Source organism: Anomaloglossus baeobatrachus, chromosome 7 (assembly GCF_048569485.1).
Source record: "Anomaloglossus baeobatrachus isolate aAnoBae1 chromosome 7, aAnoBae1.hap1, whole genome shotgun sequence".
NCBI lineage: Eukaryota > Metazoa > Chordata > Amphibia > Anura > Aromobatidae > Anomaloglossus > Anomaloglossus baeobatrachus.
The window spans coordinates 12,834,727-12,858,497 of record NC_134359.1 but is presented as its reverse complement, the minus strand read 5'-3'; the positions used below and the strand labels follow the sequence as shown (position 1 = coordinate 12,858,497).

The window sequence follows — 23,771 nt, the reverse complement described above, 5'->3', positions numbered from 1 at the left end:
CTTCTGACGACATCTGGAAGCTTAACTCTCATCACGGGATCTAAGGAGCAAAAACTGATGCAGAAAATGAAATTTAAATCCAGATGGAAGGAAAAGAAAACAAAAACCAAAATGCTTATGAAGGTTACCCAGGAAATAATTTGGTTGGTCCGGGTCAGAGGTCACGTGCCGCCTGATACCGGCTGATGGTGACCAAGACGGACAATGTTGCAATAATAGAAGTAAATTGAGAACAAGATTTTGTTGTCAGTTGCATTTCTGTAACTCCTGGGAGGGTTCACGCGTTTCGGGCCGTACAGCCATCTTATGTCTCAGCTCACTCTGGTCTCAGACTGTGGATACTGATCTGCCTCAACATTATCGCTGATACAGAAGCCCTTAGTCTACATAAGGACGCTGGACATGGAGCAAATATGGAACCTGCGAGTAAAGGTCTCGTCTTCCTGTCCCTCAGTTCCTCGAGTTTCAAATCCACAAGATGTCAATTTCTCTTGCGTCTGTGATGAGTTTTCCATTCAGATTTTCCCCATAGACTTACATTAGATGCAGAAAATCTGCAAGGGAAAAACGCACATGCACTGTGGAAATGCATCAAAAATGCACAAAATCTGCACATGACTGCAGGGGCGTAACTACGATAGGTGCAGGGGCTGCCATTGCTCGGGGGACCCATTGGCGCTCTTGCACTGGGGCCCATAAGCTTCAAGTTATGCCACTACATGACTGTATGAATACAGTTTTATCAAAGCCAAATACCAGAAAGTTTCAAAATCAAAGCTGCTTTATTTATAGTATAACACAGCAGAGATCAAAGCCGCAGGGTCAAACACAAGATAAAAACGCAAGTTACCTGATTTACATAATAATCACATAAATCCTGCAACATCAAAAACTCATCATGGGAACAGAGCATTAGACCTCAAATTAGACACTGGTCCCTGGTAGCTCCGGGTCCTGAGCATCCCACCAAGGACCACATCTGCCAGAGGAATGTGTATTTGTGATTTTCCTCCTATTTCCTCCAAAGAGACTGATAGGGAATGTAGATTATGAGCCCCAGTGGGGACAGAGATGATCACGTCTGTACAGCGCTATGAAATATGATAGCGCTATGGAAGAGAGTAAAATAAATAAATAATGAGGGTAAAAAATAAACAACAACCCGGAGTGCTACTTAAAGACCCAAAACTCCTAATTTGATTCAGACTGTAGAGCATTCGAAGCCCAGGCCAGAGTCCTAAAATGAATTTCGGCTGTAGGTCAGACCCCAGACCAGCTTCCAAAATTGATTCAGACTTCAGAAATGATAGAACAAATAGTTTAGACCCTCCAAACAGAAGGAAAAAGAACAATAAATATATATTTATTGCTCCCAAGTCTTTGTCACGTCCATGACCACCACACAAGGTCCGGATGCTGGATGGGTCAGGAGTGTGGCTACCGGTACCACTGAGATTTCCACTTCAGATGGAGACCTGCCATAGATCCATTACATTTATTAGGGCAGGTCTGGGGGTCCGAGCAGCTGGTGCCCCCAGTACGGTCTCAGACAGCCGATCACTAGTTCAGCGCCAATGAGAAAAGGAGTCCAGGATCCCCTGATGGATTAAAGCCCCATAGAAGCCACTTATACTGGAGCTCGGGCCACGTGGGTCAACCAGATGTGTTCTGTTTTGTACGTACAGCAGTAAGATTACCTGTGAAATAACCCAAAACTAGACCCCCACGATCGTCGTAGAGGCTGCGCTTCATCCCTCATGGCCATCAGAAGACCCCACGCATTTGTTACAATGTAAGAATAGATCGGAGCAGTGATATTTAGAGAGAAGATCGTAACTTCCAGACTTTACCTCTGTGGACATTGCAGTCTTAAGAATCACTGGCACCCAGTATTCTGCTGTAAGACCCCATTAATGTATTTCTATCAATGAAAGGTCAGTGGATAAAGCCTAAAAAACACTATAAAAAACCCCTATAGAAATGTAGCAAAATCCCATCCTGTTCATTGTCCTAGGACCTCACATCGGAGGCCGGCAGAGGAACTACAGGGCCCAGTGAGGAATCGGTGCTGCACCTATCTATACCTTTATTATATCATGCACCATTCATTATACCGGGATATATATATTATAGTGTGCACCATGTATTATACCGGGGTATATATTATATTGTGCACCATGTAGTATACCGGGGTATATATTATATTGTGCACCATGTATTATACCGGGATATATATTATATTGTGCACCATGTATTATACCGGGGTATATATTATATTGTGCACCATGTAGTATACCGGGGTATATATTATATTGTGCACCATGTAGTATACCGGGGTATATATTATATTGTGCACCATGTATTATACCGGGGTATATATTATATTGTGCACCATGTAGTATACCGGGGTATATATTATAGTGTGCACCATGTATTATACCGGGCAGGTCCTTTGGGCCCCGTCAGTGTCCAGGGCCCCCACTACTTCTGCACCCTATAACCTCGGCCAGGACACTCTGCACCATTCGTGCCATAAAGCAATCACTGCACAGGGCAGACACGTATAGACGGTCTTATAGGAAACCACCTGAAGGGCAATCTTATGGGCAGAAAGTAACATTTGCTATTTTTGTTTTTTCTTTTCGCCTCCCACATTGTTTTCTGAGAATCCAGATTGTGAGTCATTGTTAATGAGGACACAGACGCAATGCCTCCTCTGCCCCCTCATTGTGCAATGTGTCCTGTACGGTGAGGACAACATCTTCTCGAAAGACGGAGGACAGATATCATGGAATCACTGACTCCTGGCCAGTGGGGGGCTGCGGTGATAGCAAGGAGGACCCCCCGACACTCAGGGATGTGTACTCCCGGCACAGGGATGACTTAGGAGGGGATTTGGGTGGCCCCTAATGAACTGAAGCTACAGATAGAAAACACATGTGTGTCCCCCACAGCTGGAGCACATGCAGAGCCTTCCCCTATATAGTCACGATTAACCACTGACGTGCCGGAGCCACCCTCGCCGCTCTCCCAGATTGTAAATGACAGATGGGAAGTGTCAAATCTGGGGGGGGGGGGGGGGGGGGGTCTGTTTCCTTTAATTCACTGCAGCCTGGGGACCCTCAGTTTGGGTCTTTAAAGTGAAGACTTGCATAGCAATATGGGGAGATTATTGCTGCCTTTAATCCAAAAAGAGTGGCATAGAAAAGTTGTTAATTTGGCAGTGTATGCTAAATTTGTGCTTCTTTTGCCACTTGTATAAAGTGATGGTAAAATTGGGTGGGGGTTAGTGGGGGAAGCCGGGAACAATAGCAATAATTATAAAAAAATGTTGGACATAATATATATGGACCTTAAAAGTGGACTTTACCCTGAAATTGGGCAACCCGCAATCCCTAAAAACAGAGAGAAATCACTTTTGCTTCCTTTTCTGCAAAGGGCATGTGACCGCTGATTGGCTGCAGCGTTCACATGCTCATTACTGCTGGGCAGCATTTGAAGAAGAGACACAGGGAATCAGTATGACGGCTCCGTGGCTCTTATTTGTGGTCACTTTGTTACTAAATGCGATGTCATGTGACCGCGACACTGGACGATGGTGACGCTGCATCACGGGCAGTGCAGCCGGACCAGTGGCGTCTCGATTCTGCCATAGAGCCGCATTCAGACTGATACAGTGTAACAATTTTCTCTGCATTTGTTTCCATTTTAGGAACGTGATTCTGATTGCAATGATTTTATCTAATAATAACCCCCTCCCCGTATTTTACAGACAGAAGGCTCCAAACTTCAAAAGGACCTGAGGACGTATCTGGCTTCAGTAAAAGGTAATTCCTGACAGATGTGCGGATTCTGCCTGCTATCTGGATGTGTCTGCTCAATGATGAATATACAGAAGAAAACATCGGAAAATTACCCAAAAATGAAAATCAAGCATCTGGGCATCCGGCAATTACAGCTCCTCCTGGGCTCGTACGCAGCTTTCCTTGGATCCTGATGGGTTATTCTGTCAAGTGATCCAATATGGGGAATATATAAAGGCAGATTTTCCATAGGTGACATCACTAACCCAGCCTGCTGGGGTCACACGTACATACTGCAACCCAAACAGGGACAAGCCAAGGTTTGTGCATGATCCATAGCTAAATACTGTGCTGCTGCTTTATTATATTAATTTATATTGTCCCAGTGCTGGATGCACATCTGCAGTGCTCAGTCCTGCTGTATAATGTCCACCATGCTGCTGCTTTATTATAGGAGTTTATAGCGCCCTAGTGCTGGATTCCCAGCTACACTGTTCAGTTCTAGTGTTTAATGTGCTCCCTGCTGCTTAATTATAGGAGTTTATAGCGCCCTAGTGCTGGTTCCACAGCTATACTTCTCAGTACTGCTGTATATGTCCTCCATGCTGCTGCTTTATTATAGAGGTTTATACCGCCCCTGTCCTGGATTCGCAGCTACACTGCTCAGCAAGACTGCTGTATAATGTCCTCCATGCTGCTTAATTATAGGCGTTTATATAACCTCAGTATGGGATTTACAGCTACACTGCTCAGTACTGCTGTATAATGTCCTCCATGCTTCTGCTTTATTATAGGAGTTTATATCGTCCTAGTGCTGGATTCACAGCTACAATGCGCAGTGCTGCTGTATAAGTCCTTGCTGCTGCTTTATTATAGGAGTTTATATTGCCCTAGTGCTGCATTCACATCCACACTGCTCAGCACTGCTGTATATGTCCTGCATGCTGCTGCTTTATTCTAGAAGTTTATATATCGTCCTAGTGCTGATGATACAGCTATACTTCTCAGTAGTGCTGTATATGTCCCCCATGCTGCTGCTTATTATAGAGGTTTATATCGTCCTAGTGCTGGATTCATAGCTACACTGCTCAGTACTGCTGTATATGTCCACCATGCTGCTGCTTTATTATAGAGGTTTATATCGCCCTTGTGCTGTATTCACATCTACACTGCTCAGTTTTGCTGTATAATATCCTCCATTCTGCTGCTTAATTATAGGTGTTTATATAACCTCAGTATGGGATTTACATCTACACTGCTCAGTACTGCTGTATAATGTCCTCCATGCTTCTGCTTTATTATAGGAGTATATATCACCCTAGTGCTGTATTCACATCTACACTGCTCAGTATAGTTGTATAATGTCCTCCATGCAGCTGCTTTATTCTAGAAGTTTATATTGCCCTAGTGCTGTATTCACATCTACACTGCTCAGCAGTGCTGTATATGTCCTCCATGCAGCTGCTTTATTCTAGAAGTTTATATTGCCCTAGTGCTGTATTCACAGCTACACTGCTCAGCAGTGCTGTATATGTCCTCCATGCTGCTGCTGCTTCTAATTATTTACATTATCGAGCCAGGAGAGCAGAAATCCCTCATGTGTGTGTATGGGAGACATCATAGAAGCTAGTGTCCACCCAGCAGGTCAGAAACAACTGAATATGAAAGAGCGAGTCTGCAGCGGGGAAGACTGGTGAGAATGCAGCATACAAGTCATAGAATGGCCAGAAATGGTGCGATCAGTCTTGTACACAAAGGATGGTTTATTCTGAAAAATATTAGGACACATTACTGCTGATCTTTCTGCCATCAGTATTTGGTTGATGGGGGCTGATGTTCAATTACTCGTATGAAGGGGCCATGGTGCGCCAACATACTTGTGTGGCTGAGTCTGGTACTGCAGTGTGACTAAGCTCCAGGACCATGCTCAGCTGCCCATAAACCGCTGATCAGCAGGCATTGCTGTGTGACTGCGGTGTGGATACATCTAGTGACCTCTAAGGAGGGAATAAGTCACAGAAATGTGAGATCTGAGTAACTGGAGCGACACGAGCCATAAAGGAGACGGCACCATTAGCCATGAGGTGGGGTCATCTGCCCCCTATTCCCTCCTGATCCCCCCATGTTCTTGTGTACAGTCAGGGCTGTATTTTGCCTTCGTGCTGCCCTAGGCACTTTAAGTGGTCGCGCCCCTTAGTGACAACGTAAAACTGAGTTTTCGCACACGACATCCGTTTAAGGCAGATCTACTCTGTAAAACACTTGAAAAAGTATCAATGAGAAACGAACCCCCCCCCCAATGGGGATCACCACAGGCACATCAAAACATAGCATGAGTATAAAATATTCCCACCGTCCCCACTTATATACTGTGACTGTCACACTGCCCCTAATAAACACCACACTGCCCTCCCTTATAAATTATATCCACCACACCTTCCTCAATTATGAAATATGATCTGCACATTGTCCTCACATCATGCTGCCCCCCTCCTCCCAATGTCCCATGCATGCTGCCCCCTCCTCACAGTGTCCCATGCATGCTGCCCCCCTCCTCCCAATGTCCCATGCATGCTGCCCCCTCCTCACAGTGTCCCATGCATGCTGCTCCCTCCTCCCAATGTCCCATGCATGCTGCCCCCTCCTCCCAATGTCCCATGCATGCTGCCCCCTCCTCCCAATGTCCCATGCATGCTGCCCCCTCCTCCCAATGTCCCATGCATGCTGCCCCCTCCTCCCAATGTCCCATGCATGCTGCCCCCTCCTCACAATGTCCCATGCATGCTGCCCCCTCCTCACAATGTCCCATGCATGCTGCCCCTCCTCACAATGTCCCATGCATGCTGCCCCCTCCTCACAATGTCCCATGAATGCTGCCCCCTCCTCACAATGTCCCATGCATGCTGCCCCCTCCTGACAGTGTCCCATGCATGCTGCCCCCTCCTCACAGTGTCCCATGCATGCTGCCCCCTCCTCACAGTGTCCCATGCATGCTGCCCCCTCCTCAGTGTCCCATGCATGCTGCCCCCTCCTCACAGGGTCCCATGCATTCTGCCCCCTCCTCACAGGGTCCCATGCATGCTGCCCCCTCCTCACAGGGTCCCATGCATGCTGCCCCCTCCTCACAGGGTCCCATGCATGCTGCCCCCTCCTCACAGGGTCCCATACATGCTGCCCCCTCCTGACAGTGTCCCATGCATGCTGCCCCCTCCTGACAGTGTCCCATGCATGCTGCCCCCTCCTGACAGTGTCCCATGCATGCTGCCCCCTCCTGACAGTGTCCCATGCATGCTGCCCCCTCCTGACAGTGTCCCATGCATGCTGCCCCCTCCTGACAGTGTCCCATGCATGCTGCCCCCTCCTGTCAGTGTCCCATGCATGCTGCCCCCTCCTCACAGTATCCCATGCATGCTGCCCCCTCCTGACAGTGTCCCATGCATGCTACCCCTCCTCACAATGTCCCATGCATGCTGCCCCCTCCTCACAATGTCCCATGCATGCTGCCCCCTCCTCACAATGTCCCATGCATGCTGCCCCCTCCTCACAATGTCCCATGCATGCTGCCCCCTCCTCACAATGTCCCATGCATGCTGCCGCCTCCTCACAGTGTCCCGTGCATGCTGCCCCTCTCCATGAGCTCCTAATGCTGCCTTCCGCTTCTCCATAATGACATCTCCATGCTGCCCCATTCATCATACTAAGACCACCACACTAACACTTATGCTGAGACACACACACACACACACACACACACACACACACACACACACACACACACACACACTACCCCACTCTTGATATTGACTCCCCTACATTGTTCCACCCCATACTGAGCCCACACATGCTGCCCCTTCTCCATAATGAGCTCCCAATGCTGCCCCCCTCTTATTCTGAGTCCTTACACTCCCCCCCCATCGATATTGTCATTGCTCTATCCCTCAACCCTTGTCCCCTGTCTCTAGCATTGGCCCCTCTCGTCCATTCCCCCAGCAGCAGCCTCTCTCCCCCCGCCGCCAGCAGCAGCCTCTCCCCCAGCATCAGCCTCTCTCCCCTCAGCATCAGCCTCTCTCCCCCCAGCCTCCCTCAGCATCAGCCTCCCTGCTCCCAGCTTACCCCAGCATCAGCCTCTCTCCTCCCATCCTCCCCCAGCATGAGCCTCCTCCAGCATCAGCCTCTCTCCTCCCAGCCTCCCCCAGCATGAGCCTCCTCCAGCATCAGCCTCTCTCCTCCCAGCCTCCCCCAGCATCAGCTACCCTCCTCCTAGCCTCCCCCAGCATCAGCTACCCTCCTCCTAGCCTCCCCCAGCATCAGCCACCCTCCTCCCAGCCTCCCCCAGCATCAGCCTCCCCCAGCATCAGCCTCCCAGCCTCCCCCAGCATCAGCCTCCCAGCCTCCCCCAGCATCAGCCTCCCAGCCTCCCCCAGCATCAGCCTCTCGCCTCCCAGCCTCCCCCAGCATCAGCCTCCCTCCTCCCAGCCTCCCACAGCATCAGCCTCCCTCCTCCCAGCCTCAACACAGCATCAGCCTCCCTCCTCCCAGCCTCCCACAGCATCAGCCTCCCTCCTCCCACAGCATCAGCCTCCCTCCTCCCAGCTTCCCCCAGCATCAGCCTCCGTCCTCCCAGCCTCCCCCAGCATCAGCCTCCGTCCTCCCAGCCTCCCCCAGCATCAGCCTCTCTCCTCCCAGCCTCCCACAGCATCAGCCTCCCTCCTCCCAGCATCAGCCTCCCTCCTCCCAGCCTCCCCCAGCATCAGCCTCCCTTCTCCCAGCCTCCCCCAGCATCAGCCTCCCTTCTCCCAGCCTCCCCCAGCATCAGCCTCCCTCCTCCCAGCCTCCCCCAGCATCAGCCTCCCCCAGCATCAGCCTCCCTCCTCCCAGCCTCCCTCAGCATCAGCCTCCCTCCTTCCAGCCTCCCTCAGCATCAGCCTCCCCCAGCATCAGCATCAGCCTCCCTCCTCCCAGCATCAGCCTCCCTCTTCCAAGTCTCCCTCCACATCAGCTTCCCTCCCCCCCCCCTCCCAGCCTCCCCCAGCATCAGCCTCCCCCAGAATCAGCCTCTCTCTCTCCCCAGCCTCTCTCTCTCTCTCCCCAGCCTCTCTCTCTCTCTCCCCAGCCTCCCCCCCAGCCTCTCTCTCTCCCCAGCCTCTCTCTCTCTCCCCAGCCTCTCTCTCTCTCCCCAGCCTCCCCCCCAGCCTCTCTCTCTCTCTCTCCCCAGCCTCTCTCTCTCTCCCCAGCCTCCCCCCAGACTCTCTCTCTCTCCCCAGCCTCCCCCCAGCCTCTCTCTCTCCCCAGCCTCTCTCTCCCCAGCCTCCCCCCCAGCCTCTCTCTCTCCCCAGCCTCCCCCCCAGCCTCTCTCTCTCCCCAGCCTCCCCCCCCAGCCTCTCTCTCTCCCCAGCCTCCCCCCCAGCCTCTCTCTCTCCCCAGCCTCCCCCCCAGCCTCTCTCTCTCCCCAGCCTCCCCCCCAGCCTCAGCCTCTCTCTCTCCCCAGCCTCCTCCCCAGCCTCAGCCTCTCTCTCTCCCCAGCCTCCCCCCCAGCCTCAGCCTCTCTCTCTCTCCCCAGCCTCCCCCCCAGCCTCAGCCTCTCTCTCTCTCCCCAGCCTCCCCCCCAGCCTCTCTCTCTCTCTCTCCCCAGCCTCTCTCTCCCCAGCCTCCCCCCAGCCTCTCTCTCTCTCCCCAGCCTCCCCCCCAGCCTCTCTCTCTCCCCAGCCTCTCTCTCTCTCTCTCCCCAGCCTCCCCCCCAGCCTCTCTCTCTCCCCAGCCTCCCCCCCAGCCTCTCTCTCTCCCCAGCCTCCCCCCCAGCCTCTCTCTCTCCCCAGCCTCCCCCCCAGCCTCTCTCTCTCCCCAGCCTCCCCCCCAGCCTCTCTCTCTCCCCAGCCTCCCCCCCAGCCTCAGCCTCTCTCTCTCCCCAGCCTCCCCCCAGCCTCAGCCTCTCTCTCTCCCCAGCCTCCCCCCAGCCTCAGCCTCTCTCTCTCCCCAGCCTCCCTCCCAGCCTCAGCCTCTCTCTCTCCCCAGCCTCCCCCCCAGCCTCAGCCTCTCTCTCTCCCCAGCCTCCCCCCCAGCCTCAGCCTCTCTCTCTCCCCAGCCTCCCCCCCAGCCTCAACCTCTCTCTCTCCCCAGCCTCCCCCCCAGCCTCAGCCTCTCTCTCTCCCCAGCCTCCCCCCAGCCTCAGCCTCTCTCTCTCCCCAGCCTCCCCCCCAGCCTCAGCCTCTCTCTCTCCCCAGCCTCCCCCCCAGCCTCAGCCTCTCTCTCTCCCCAGCCTCCCCCCCAGCCTCAGCCTCTCTCTCTCCCCAGCCTCCCCCCCAGCCTCAGCCTCTCTCTCTCCCCAGCCTCCCCCCCAGCCTCAGCCTCTCTCTCTCTCCCCAGCCTCCCCCAGCCTCAGCCTCTCTCTCTCCCCAGTCTCCCCACAGCCTCAGCCTCTCTCTCTCCCCAGCCTCCCCCCCAGCCTCAGCCTCTCTCTCTCCCCAGCCTCCCCCCCAGCCTCAGCCTCTCTCTCTCCCCAGCCTCCCCCCCAGCCTCAGCCTCTCTCTCTCCCCAGCCTCCCCCCCAGCCTCAGCCTCTCTCTCTCCCCAGCCTCCCCCCCAGCCTCAGCCTCTCTCTCTCCCCAGCCTCCCCCCCAGCCTCAGCGTCTCTTTCCCCCCAGCCTCCCTCTCCCCCAGCCTCAGCCTCTCTCCCCCCAGCCTCAGCCTCTCTTCCCAGCCTCAGCCTCTCTCTCTTCCCAGCCTCCCCCAGCCTCAGCCTCTCTCCCCCCAGCCTCCCCTTGCATGATTATAGTGGACAAAAAGAGGCATCACAACGATCATCAACTAACCTGTAAGGAGCCCATACATTCTAGGCTCTGCCTTACCTGCTCCGGTGCCCACCGCCCTGCTCTGGCTGGCTCCAGCTGCAGACGCGTCCTCCTCCGCGGCATGTGATGTCTGCAGCATTGGACGCTGCAACACGGGGCAGTCAGCTGATTGTCGCGCCCGCGCGCCTCTGACCCCGGAAGTGCAGGCAATGGAACTTCCGGGGTTAATCAGCTCACTATGCCTATTTAAATAGACAGAAGTGCACCTCTCCTCCCTCCCCCCCCCCCCCCCCCCCCCCGAACACAGCCGAGTGTAACGGAGGGAGGGACGGGGGGGCGGGGATGTAAAAAAAAAAAAAAAAAAATTTATATATATTTTTTTTTTTTTTTTTGCTGCCAGAAAGTGCCGCCCCCCGCAACGTGCCGCCCTAGGCACGGGACCACGGGTGCCTAGTGGCAAATACGGCCCTGTGTACAGTATTGATAGTGGTGGTTGTCGCTGACTTCTAGAGATTTTCCATCTTTTCATTTTCACCTCTTGTGAGTATATAGATGAATTTCAGCGTTTCCCTCTCTGTGTTACAGCAATGCACGACGCCTCCAAGAAGCTGACAGAATGTCTGCAAGAAATCTACGAGCCGGAGTGGCCGGGGCGAGAGGAGACCAACAGGATCGCGGAGGTGAGGCCTCCTCTCCGCGGCCTCTAGTTTTGCTGACTTTTTATTTTTCTTTCTTTCTTACTTTGTTTCTTTTTATGTGGAATATTTGGATCTTGCTGAGTCTCCACTTCCGCTATGTATGTCCAGTCTCAAAATTTACATTCAGAGACCAAAAACAGTAAAATGTCTAAATCATGTCTCTGATCTGCGGCGGTGTCCATCAGCCCGAGACGGGGGCACGAGTTTTACTTCTCTTACCTTGGATGACATTGTCAGCAATCTGTGTCATCTTAGCCGGAATAGATTCACAGAGGAAGGTCTACAATACGAGATCATTGACTGACTGACTGCTGTATCTAAGCTTACCTTGTGTGATACCATCTGCTGAGCTGCTGTATCTAAGCCTGCCATATATAGTACCATCTCCTGTATCTAAGCCTGCCATATGTGGTACCATCTGCTGTATCTAAGCCTGCCATATGTGGCACCATCTGCTGTATCTAAGCCTGCCAGATGTGGTACCATCTGCTGTATCTAATCCTTCCATATGTGGTACCATCTGCTGTATCTAAGCCTGCCATATGTGGTACCATCTGCTATATCTAAGCCTGCCATATGCAATACAATTTGCTGTATCTAAACCTGCCATATGTGGTACCATCTGTGATATTTAAGCCTGTCATATGTGGTACTGTCTGCTGTATCTAAGCCTGCCATATGCGGTACCATCTGCTGTATCTTAGCCTGCAATATACGGTAAATCTGCTGTATCTAAGCCTGTTTTATGCAGTATCATCTGTATCTAAGCCTGCCATATGCAATACCATCTGCTGTATCTAAGCCTGCCATATGCAATACCATATGCAATTCTATCTGCTGTAGCTAAGCCTGCCATATGCGGTACCATCTGACGTATCTAAGCCTTTTGGCTCTGCATTCTCCATCGTTAATGATTTTGCAGCGCAGTTAATGGTTTCCTCTGGTGATTAGATACAGTTTATGTAAGACGTTTATGGCGGACTCTCCAGAGTTATTTGTGATGTTTATTAGCGAGCGCCGCTCCGCGGTATTAATTCTTCCCGCCTGATGTCAGGATCTGCCGCGTTCTGGCGCACTGCGACTGTATGTGACTCCCTAATCAGCACACGAAACCAAACATGCGGTTTGGGAAAAATCCAAACTTGAGGTAAATCCAAATGTTCTGGATTCCAGGAATGTGGAGATTCTCCAACAAAATGTGGAGTTTTATCATAAGATTGAGACTAAAACTGGAGAAGTAATCTCTATAAGACAAGGACCGTAAACATGGCCGATGTTATAGGGATAAAGTTGGCCGCCCGTATATATCAGCCGTGGAGGTCCTCGATGCAGAGACTCAATGTAGTGATCATGGGGTCATCCTGTTACACAGTGTTATAAACAATGCTCCTAGACTGAAATGGCTGATACCAGCTAGCAGTAGCCTGTTTTCCTCTTCACAGAAAGCTTAGATTCATAATTTGGTCAAGGAAAACTAACTTTAATGTTTCTTTGATAGAACAATGACCTGTTATGGACGGATTATCACCAGAAGCTTGTGGACCAGGCCCTCCTGACCATGGACACATATCTCGGCCAGTTCCCTGATATCAAGGTAAGCAGCCATGTCCCCGAGTCGTCCGCTTACATGTGCCCGACCCATGACTGAGAACTGGCGGGACCCCGAGTCATCCTCTTACATGTGCCCAACCCATGACTGAGAACTGGCGGGACCCCGAGTCGTCCTCTTACATGTGCTCAGCTGAGAACTGGCGGGACCCCGAGTCATCCTCTTACATGTGCCCGACCCATGACTGAGAACTGGCGGGACCCCGAGTCATCCTCTTACATGTGCCCGACCCATGACTGAGAACTGGCGGGACCCAGAGTCATCCTCTTACATGTGCCCGACCCATGACTGAGAACAGGCGGGACCCCGAGTCATCCTCTTACATGTGCCCGACCCATGACTGAGAACTGGCGGGACCCCGAGTCATCCTCTTACATGTGCCCGACCCATGACTGAGAACTGGCGGGACCCCGAGTCATCCTCTTACATGTGCCCGACCCATGACTGAGAACTGGCGGGACCCCGAGTCATCCTCTTACATGTGCCCGACCCATGACTGAGAACAGGCGGGACCCCGAGTCATCCTCTTACATGTGCCCGACCCATGACTGAGAACTGGCGGGACCCCGAGTCATCCTCTTACATGTGCCCGACCCATGACTGAGAACTGGCGGGACCCCGAGTCATCCTCTTACATGTGCCCGACCCATGACTGAGAACTGGCGGGACCCCGAGTCATCCTCTTACATGTGCCCGACCCATGACTGAGAACTGGCGGGACCCCGAGTCATCCTCTTACATGTGCCCAACCCATGACTGAGAACTGGCGGGACCCTGAGTCATCCTCTTACATGTGCTCAGCTGAGAACGAGTTATCGGGGAACACAGTTTATTACTCGCGGATGCACCATGTGGGATCATATATTCGTTTTATCTCCATTTTCAGTCATTTTCTATTTGTTACTTTTCAGGATATAAAAATTCTTCAACTTTTAAACATACGACTTCTTTTCTTCCATCCACCAAATGATCCTTTCTACCTTCCTTCTTTCTATTCTTCCTCCTCTCCAATTCTTCCTTTCTGCTTTTCAGATTTTCATCATTCTTGCCTCTTTTCTTCAAAACTATCATCCTGTACTCTATCCCTTAAATCCTTTCTTCTTCTTTCCCTTTTCTTGCTTCTTTCATTTTTTATTGTATTTTTTTTTCTTACTCTATTTCTTTATTTCTCTTATTTCCTTGTTCCATTGTTCCTCCTTTTCTTCCTTACATCATTCCTCTTTTTCCTTCTTTCCTCTCCTTCTTCTTTTCTTTCTCCCTCCTTTCCTTCATTCCTTGTTCTCATCCTTTCATCTTTGCTTTTTTTTCATACTTTTCTATCTTCTCTCCTTCCTTTCTTTCTTTTTCCATTTCTCTTCCCCTTTTCCTTTCTCCCACCCTTCATTCATCCCTTTCTTCTTTCCTTTTCTTTTTCCTTCCTCTTTTATTGTTCCCGCTTTATTCCATATTTCCTTTTTTCCTCTCTTGTATACTTCCTTCCCTTTCATTTCCTCTTTTCAGCATTTATTGCTTTCTTGTTTCCCTTCCTTCTATATGGCCATACATTATCTTCCTCCCTCTCTTTCTTACCCCCTACTTTCCTTCTTTCTTTCTATTTCTGAGTATCCCTTCCTATCTTTATTTCCTTCCTTCCCCATTTTCTTTTTCTTGCTTTCTTTCTTCTTTTCTTCCTCTCTTCCCTTTTTCCATTCTCCTTTCCTGCGTGAGAGCGGCGGACGCTGGTAACGAAGGTAAATATCGGGTAACCAATGTAAGGGCTTCTTGGTTACCCGATGTTTACCGTGGTTACCATCGTCCGCAGAAGCCGGCTCCTGCTGCCTGCACATTTAGTTGTTGCTGTCTCGCTGTCACACACAGCGATCTGTGCTTCACAGCGGGAGAGCAACAACTAAAAAATGGCCCAGGACATTCAGCAACAACCAACGACCTCACAGCAGGGGCCAGGGTGTTGCTGGATGTCACACACAGGGACATCGCTAGCAAGTTGTGCCTCAGCAGCGATGTTGCTAGCGATGTTGCTTAGTGTGATGGTCCCTTTACTCTCTACCTTTCTTCGTTGCCTCTTCTCTTTCTTTTCTTGCTCTCTTCCTTTTTTCCTTGCTTTCTTACTCTCTTCCTTTCTTCGTCGCCTCTTGTCTTTGTTTTCTTGCTCTCTTCTTTTCTTTTGCTCGTCCTTCCGTCCTTCCTTTCGTTCATCCTTCCTTCCTTCCTTCCTCGCTCTCTTCCTTTCTTTGTTGCCTCTTCTCTTTCTTTTCTTGCTCTCTTCCTTTTTTCCTTGCTTTCTTACTCTCTTCCTTTCTTCGTCGCCTCTTGTCTTTCTTTTCTTGCTCTCTTCTTTTCTTTTGCTCGTCCTTCCTTCCTTTCGTTCATCCTTCCTTCCTTCCTCGCTCTCTTCCTTTCTTTGTTGCCTCTTCTCTTTCTTTTCTTGCTCTCTTCCTTTTTTCCTTGCTTTCTTACTCTCTTCCTTTCTTCGTTGCCTCTTCTCTTTCTTTTCTTGCTCTCTTCCTTTTTTCCTTGCTTTCTTACTCTCTTCCTTTCTTCGTCGCCTCTTGTCTTTCTTTTCTTGCTCTCTTCTTGTCTTTTGCTCTTCCTTCCTTCCGTCCTTCCTTCCTTCCATCCTTCCTTCCTCGCTCTCTTCCTTTCTTTGTTGCCTCTTCTCTTTCTTTTCTTGCTCTCTTCCTTTTTTCCTTGCTTTCTTACTCTCTTCCTTTCTTCGTCGCCTCTTGTCTTTCTTTTCTTGCTCTCTTCTTGTCTTTTGCTCTTCCTTCTTCCGTCCTTCCTTCCTTCCATCCTTCCTTCCTCACTCTCTTCCTTTCTTTGTTGCCTCTTCTCTTTCTTTTCTTGCTCTCTTCCTTTTTTCCTTGCTTTCTTACTCTCTTCCTTTCTTCGTCGCCTCTTGTCTTTCTTTTCTTGCTCTCTTCTTTTCTTTTGCTCTTTCTTCCTTCCGCTGTTGGTTTCTCAGTTGATATATGTTATTTCTTCTGATCAGAATGTTTTTTCTTACTTCCATTATTTCAGTCGCGGATTGCAAAACGAGGGAGGAAACTGGTGGATTTCGACAGTGCGAGACATCACTTTGAATCTCTCCAAAGTGCAAAAAAGAAGGATGACACAAAGATTGCCAAGGTAATGTCCTCTCCTCCTTACAGCAGATTCCTCCCCGGTGCAGGCAGCAGGCGCGCTGTAACCTATCGCAGTCATTCCTACACTCGATGGATGGGTCAGGGAGGCTGTGGTTTGGGTTGCGGTTCCTCCGCTCACTGCCCGGATTGTCCTGGATGTAGAATAGACCCCGATCTCGTTACTTGTCACCTTCCAGTAAAGTGTAATAGTTTCTCGCTGAATCCTGCGCTGCAGTCACATACCGCACATATAATGTGTAATATATAAATGCTGAACCTCCTACTGCTGCTGCGTTGCATCGTGTGTTATACACTCCCGTTGTCACTCCGTGGAGCGCCCCTTGAAGTCCTTCCGCCCGTGTGTCTTGTGCATGATAATTAACGCTGATTTGCCATAATTGCGGCCGTGCGGTGAAGATGTCGGACTGTCTTGCCGTTTTGATTTGTGACTAATCGCTCTTGTTGTTCTCCGCAGTTCTGATTTTTTCTGCGCCAATGGTTCTTTCTGTGTGGAAATCTAACTGCTTCTCTCTTGGCATGCGGCACAGGATGGCACAGCCCTGAATGTCAGATATTGAAGCCTCTTCTTCTGTCCCTTTCTCTGTCTCTTCTGTGTTAATCGCTTGCAGCCCGTGTCGTTGCTTGAAAAGGCCGCACCTCAGTGGTGTCAGGGGAAAATAGCGGCACATCTGGTTGCCCAGACTAACCTCCTCCGAAACCAGGTGACTCCCTGGATAAGTCCTAACCCTCCTGTGCAGATGATCACCGTGTGCCTCCGGAGCTGCGCTCAGTCCCAGTAGCCTATAATAGCATGGATACCAACATGGTATCTAAGCCTAACATGAGAGATACTGTCTGATTAGCTAGTGGATCTAATCCTACTCTGTGTGATACTGTCTGCTGAGACGTGTATCTAATCCTCTCCTGTGTGACACTGTCTGCTGAGCTGTGTATCTAATCCTATCCGGTGTGATGCTGTCTGCTGAGCTGTGTATCTAATCCTCTCCTGTGTGATACGGTCTGCTGAGCCAGGTATCTAATCCTATCCTGTGTGATACTGTCTGTTGAGCCGTGTATCTAATCCTATCCTGTGTGATACTGTTTGCTGTATCTAATCCTATCCTGTGTGATAATGTCTGCTGTATCTAATACTATCCTGTGTGATACTCTCTGCTGTATCTAATCTTAACCTGTGTGATACTGTCTGGTGTATCTAATCCTATCCTGTGTGATACTGTCTGGTGTATCTAATCCTATCCTGTGTGATACTGTCTGGTGTATCTAATACTATCCTGTGTGATACTGTCTGCTGTATCTAATCCTATCCTGTGTGATACTATCTGCTGTATCTAATCCTATCCTGTGTAATACTGTCTGGTGTATCTAATCCTATCCTGTGTGATACTGTCTGGTGTATCTAATACTATCCTGTGTGATACTGTCTGCTGTATCTAATCCTATCCTGTGTGATACTATCTGCTGTATCTAATCCTATCCTGTGTGATACTATCTGCTGTATCTAATCCTATCCTGTGTGATAATGTCTGATGTATCTAATCCTATCCTGTGTGATACTGTCTGGTGTATCTAATCCTATCCTGTGTGATACTGTCTGGTGTATCTAATCCTATCCTGTGTGATACTGTCTGGTGTATCTAATCCTATCCTGTGTGATACTCCCTCAGAGAGCTCCACATTATACAGTTCTGTTATATAATCGTGGTTAATTAGTAGTGATTATATTTGCTGCCCTCGTACTTTCTTCCTCTTTTCTTTTGTCTTCTTCCTCCTCTTCTTTCTCTCCTCCCTTTCTGGGGCTTCGTTCTGTTCACATTCGTCCCTGGGGGGATCTTGTCCCTTTCTCTCAGGCTTTTCTGCATTACGTGGTGACGACACTGGAATTAAACCAAATTATTTTTCACTGAAAAATTTAAAGAAAATCAAAACTTTTAAATTGTGATCAATAATTGATATACCCTGAGTTATTGATCCGGCGCCGTGGACTGAGCTCAGATCTCTGCTGTCTGTATGTTGTACTGAGGAATGTCACATGATCTGTGTGTCCGTCTGATCGGAGTTGTAGTCGTTCAGGAGGACCCATCACTACCTTGGTGCCCATGGGTGCAGCATATGACCCCTGCGTTACTTTATATCCAGGCAGCAGTGCATTAGTGTCACATGCAGACGTGCACCCATGTTCCCGTCTCACCACGTTTCAGATATCATCCAAATCTTAGTAGTGACATACAATGATTATCTGTGCTATAAGGAGACTTCCTGCAAGTCTCTAACACATATGTACATGTCTGGGGCTTTCAAGATCTCTGATTCCTGTTCTTGAATAGAAACTTTCATTGTTTAGAACAAAAAGGTGAAACCCTGTTCTGGTCATGTGTAATTGTAACAAACATCACGTGACGAGTGCACGCTCATCCTCTGCTGGGAACATCCAATGAGGCTTCTATTCAATGCCAGCAAGCAGAAAGTCACAGAAACTCTCATTACACAACATTTAAGCTTTATTTGCTGAAATCTGATAATTTCATTACTAATATCCCAGCTGATAATTTCCATCCTTGTCCTGCGGTGGATACGAGGATCTTGTGACATTCCTGGTGCTTGTGTGTTCAGTAGAAGTGTCTACATTGTGTCTCGTGTGTTGTTACATTGTGTCATTCTCTGATTACTGAAATCTTATTCATAAATATCATGAGGATTATTACATTGTATCAGGGTGGGCAGTGGGAGCAAAGCACCGAGCTAAGGAGGTTGCAGATATACACACCCTTATTAGAGAAGTTCTGATAGTCTTGGCATTGATGCCGGATTATCAGCCTCTTTTTGCTGTTTGCTCTCCTCAGCTATAAGTAAACAGCAGCCTCTCCTCCCTTCTTTGTCTTTGAGGCACATTTACATTAAACATAAAAGAAATCTGAAAATAAGTGAGAAGGTCTGTCAATCTTATTATTAGGGGAAAGTGACATCTTTTCTCATCCATTAGCTGTGGCCTCGCTCCTTCTGTACCTGCAGTCATCCTGTAAATTGTCATAAACTTCCTAAGGGCTGGTTCACACTAAGCGACAGCGACAACGAGGTCGCTGTTACGTCACCATTTTCTGTGACGTAACAGCGACCTTGTAAGTCGCTGTTATGATCGCTGCTTAGCTGTCAAACACAGCAGCCGAAGCAGCGATCATAACCGCGAGAGCAGGGAGCCGCGCACACTGCTTAGCGCTGGCTCCCTGCTCTCCTAGCTACAGTACACATCGGGTTAATTAACCCGATGTGTACTGCAGCTACATGTGCAGAGAGCCGGAGCCGGCAGCACAGGCAGCGTGAGAGCTGCGGAGGCTGGTAACTAAGGTAAATATCGGGTAACCACCTTGGTTACCCGATGTTTATCTTGGTTACAGCTTACCACAGCTGTCAGACGCCGGCTCCTGCTCCCTGCTCGCTTCATTTGTCGCTCTCTCGCTGTCACACACAGCGATCTGTGTGTCACAGCGGGAGAGCGCCTTTGAAGAAAACGAACCAGGGCTGTGTGTAACGAGCAGCGATCTCGCAGCAGGGGCCAGATCGCTGCTCAGTGTTACACACAGCGAGATCGCTAATGAGTTCACTGTTGCGTCACCAAAACCGTGACTCAGCAGCGATCTCGGTAGCGATCTCGCTATGTGTGAAGCACCCCTTAGTCACCAAAAACGCTTATATTGAGTAACAAAGTAACTGAACACATAGAGAAGTGGAAGGGAGGGAAGAGATACGGAGAGGAAGGGAAGGGAGAGATGTGGAGGAGAGGAGAGATGTGGAGGAGAGGAGAGATGTGGAGGAGAGGTGAGATGTGGAGGAGAGGTGAGATGTGGAGGAGAGGTGTGGAGGAGAGAAGAGGCAGAGAGGAGAGAAGAGGAGGAGAGGAGAGAAGAGAGATGCGGAGGAGAGGTGAGATGTGGAGGTGAGATGTGGAGGAGAGGTGTGGAGGAGAGAAGAGGCAGAGAGGAGAGAAGAGGCAGAGAGGAGAGAAGAGAGATGCGGAGAAGTGGAGAGATGCGGAAGAGTGGAGAGATGCGGAGGAGAGGAGAGATGCAGAGAGGAGAGATGAGGAGAGCAGGAGAGAGTAGGAGGACAAGAGATATGCAGAGGAGAGGAGAGATGAGGAGGAGAGGTAAGATAAGGAAGGAGATGGAGTGGTGGAGGAGAGAGACGAAAGATCAAGAGGCAAGCAAAGGAAAAGTGAGTGAGGAGAGGATGAGGAGGGGAGGAAAAATGAGGAGAGTTGCGGAGAGAAGAGGGGGAGAGGGGAGATGTTGCTACATATTCTCTCCTCTATTTCATGCTATGAGTAGGAGGAGGAGCAGAAGATGGAGGCAGTGGATTGCTTCGAGTCCTCCACGCCGCTCTCCAGCTCCTCCCTCTCAGTTCTCCAGCTTCTCCCTCTCAGCTCTACGGCTCCTCCCTCTCAGCTCTACAGCTCCTCCCTTTCAGCTCTCCAGCTCCTCCCTCTCAGCTCTCCAGCTTCTCCCTCTCAGCTCTCCAGCTTCTCCCTCTAAGCTTTTCAGCTTCTCCCTCTCAGCTCTCCAGCTCCTCCCTCTCAGCTCTCCAGCTTCTCCCTCTCAGCTCTCCAGCTTCTCCCTCTCAGCTCTCCAGCTCCTCCCTCTCAGCTCTCCAGCTTCTCCCTCTCAGCTCTCCAGCTCCTCCCTCTATGCTCTCCAGCTTCTCCCTCTCTGCTCTCCAGCTCCTCCCTCTCTGCTCTCCAGCTACTTCCTCTCAGCTCTCCGGCTCCTCCCTCTCAGCTCTCCAGCTCCCCCCTCTCAGCTCTCCAGCTCCTCCCTCTCAGCTCTCCAGCTCCTCCCTCTCGGCTCTCCGGCTCCTCCCTCTCAGCTCTCCAGCTCCCCCCTGTCAGCTCTCCAGCTTCTCCCTCTCAGCTCTCCAGCTCCTCCTTCTCAGCTCTCCAGCTTCAGCTTCTCCTTCTCAGCTCTCCAGCTCCTCCCTCTCAGCTCTCCAGCTCCTCCCTCTCAGCTCTCCAGCTCCTCCCTCTCAGCTCTCCAGCTCCCCCCTGTCAGCTCTCCAGCTTCTCCCTCTCAGCTCTCCAGCTCCTCCTTCTCAGCTCTCCAGCTTCAGCTTCTCCTTCTCAGCTCTCCAGCTCCTCCCTCTCAGCTCTCCAGCTCCCCCCTCTCAGCTCTCCAGCTCCTCCCTCTCACCTCTCCAGCGCCACCCTCTCAGTTCTCCATCTTCTCCCTCTCAGCTCTCCAGCTCCTCCCTCTCTGCTCTCCAGCTCCACCCTCTCAGCTCTCCAGCTCCTCCCTCTCTGCTCTCCAGCTCCTCCCTCTCTGCTCTCCAGCTCCTCCCTCTCAGCTCTCCAGCTCCTCCCTCTCTGCTCTCCAGCTCCTCCCTCTCAGCAGACTCTTGTTTCTTGGTCTGATTTTTTTCCTCTTGTGTTGCTCAGGCTGAAGAGGAGCTGCTAAAATCCCAGAAAGTGTTTGAAGAAATGAATGCCGACTTACAGGAGGAGCTGCCGTCATTATGGAATAGGTGTGTACATACACATGAGAAATAAAGCGGAGTTTAATCCTTTGTAAAGCCTAGCCCCTTATCCGTTGTAGTTAAAAGTTGTTGCTCCCCCCTCTGGGAGGAGCGTGATGTTGGGACAGAGACCCTAATTCCAAAGACGTGTTATTTACTGAGCTGCTTGCTGTAGTTTTGATAAGTTTTATCTGCTGCTGATTTAGCAGGTCTGTGAATGCTGAGCTCTGCATAACCCCACCCACACCATTGATTGACAGCTGTCTGTACACTGCATAGGCAGTAAGCTGCCAGTCAGTGGTGAGGTTATACAGAGCTCATGGATACATGGCAGCAGGATTACGAGTCCTTTAATGATAGACTCCTGCTGACCATCAAATTAGCACAAACCGATTCCATATAAGCCATGCAGAGCTGTTTGGGGGGATAGTTGACGTTTACGCTGCTTTGTTTTATCTCTGCAGCACAGGGTGGAGGATGGGGGAGACCTGAGGGAGCACTTGCCTCAGACACAAACACCTAAAAGATGAGATGAGTTTGTCATCACTTGCTGCGCTCTACATAGGCAGCAACCAAAATTACCAAATGATTAAATCAGTATTTTTCTCCGTTTACTATAAGGCTCAGGGGCGGGAGGTTCAATTCTAATCTGGTGGAGGGGGCTCGGGGAGGGCTCACAGGCCGCAGGTTAGGGGGGCACAAAATCCTTTCCTTGCCCCTGATGCTGGCACTTTACACCATGGGGCTTCAGCCGTTTAAGCTATAAAACCCCAATATGTGACTGACGTTCTGGAGTTCAGGAAATGTCACATTCTGCGGAATGAAGATATTGCAGTGATTGTTTTACTTTTTGTTGTATTTTTTTTTTGCAGCCGTGTTGGTTTTTATGTCAACACATTCCAGAGTATTGCTGGTCTGGAGGAGAACTTCCATAAAGAGATGGGTAAGGTAAGATCCCAAATCCACGCGTCCTTCCCTGTATACAGGACGGCAGGGTGGGAGCATTATGTCAGCGGCTAAGAATAGGCAGAAAAGTGTCCCTAGACCAATCCAGGAGCCAGGAGTAGGTGGGGTACAGCTGCCCCCCAGAGGCTGGGAAGAGATAAGGGGTCTGCAGACATTGCATTGTCCGTGTGTAGCATTTACTGGAAATATACTGGGTATATTATGTCATCATCAGAGCAGCAGAGACCTTGATTCCAGCAATGTGTCACTTACAAGGCTTCTTATTGCAGTTTTGATAAAATCCCTGTTTTATCTGCTGCAGGTTGGACTGACAGCTGTATGTACACTGCGCATAGGCAGAAAGTGGCCTATCAATGATGGGAGAGCTCATGGAAATGGAGGACCACATGGCAGCAAGTTTACTAGTCTTGTAATTATGGTGTCCTGCTGATAAAATATAACAAGTGACACACCGCTGGAATCAGGGTCTCTGTCTCTACATTCTGCCGCTCTCAGATTAGGTGATAAAAACCTGGTGACAGATTCGCTTTAATCCAATAAAGATGACTTTACCAGCACGATCGCTGAGCTAACGCTGCTCAGGTTGCTCCAGTCCACACTGGCCTCTCTTTTGGCCTCTGTTTGGCAGTTTTGCAGTGTGGAGGCCGCAGGGTTCCAGGTTTTTTGATTAGAATGACATTTTCTGACTATAAATTAACTTTCATTTTTGCAGCTGCATCAAAACCTCAATGATGTCATGAAGACACTGGAGACTCAAGAGGGGAAACCTTCCACTAACGCCTTCACTGTGAAAGCCCAGCCTAGGTGAGTGTCAGCACTGGCGTCTGGAGAAGGGTCTGCTGGAGTGACTGCTGCAGTGCACTGGGCAATATTCTGGAGTAGTATGCTGCAGTGTCTGGGGGAGGCCGTGGGGCTGCGTCTGCGGGACGCCGTGGTTCAGCGTCTGGTGGGGCAGCGTCTGGGGGAGGCTGTGGGGCGGCGTGTGGGGGAGGCCATGGGGCGGCGTCTGGGGGAGGCCGTGGGGCTGCGTCTGGGGGAGGCCGTGGGGCTGCGTCTGGGGGAGGCCGTGGGGCTGCGTCTGGGGGAGGCCGTGGGGCTGCATCTGGGGGAGGCCGTGGGGCTGCATCTGGGGGAGGCCGTGGGGCGGCGTCTGGGGGAGGCCGTGGGGCTGTGTCTGGGGGAGGCCGTGGGGCTGCGTCTGGGGGAGGCCGTGGGGCTGCGTCTGGGGGAGGCCGTGGGGCTGCGTCTGGGGGAGGCCGTGGGGCT

General features: G+C 50.6%; 1 protein-coding gene across 9 annotated transcripts in view; it reads left to right on the top strand.

Moving 5' to 3' along the window:
• The window catches only part of BIN1 (bridging integrator 1), a 114,810-nt gene that overhangs the window by 68,678 nt on the left and 22,361 nt on the right, over nt 1-23,771 (top strand). For 7 of the 9 annotated variants that reach the window (XM_075317031.1, XM_075317032.1, XM_075317034.1 and 4 more), the window contains exons 3-10: nt 3,773-3,827; nt 11,176-11,270; nt 12,787-12,882; nt 15,916-16,023; nt 16,649-16,741; nt 21,463-21,548; nt 22,412-22,487; nt 23,218-23,309. In XM_075317031.1, coding sequence (XP_075173146.1) covers nt 3,773-3,827; nt 11,176-11,270; nt 12,787-12,882; nt 15,916-16,023; nt 16,649-16,741; nt 21,463-21,548; nt 22,412-22,487; nt 23,218-23,309 — 701 coding nt within the window. The remainder of the gene's footprint in view (nt 1-3,772; nt 3,828-11,175; nt 11,271-12,786; nt 12,883-15,915; nt 16,024-16,648; nt 16,742-21,462; nt 21,549-22,411; nt 22,488-23,217; nt 23,310-23,771) is intronic. The other 2 variants (XM_075317033.1, XM_075317035.1) reach the window with 1 other exon arrangement.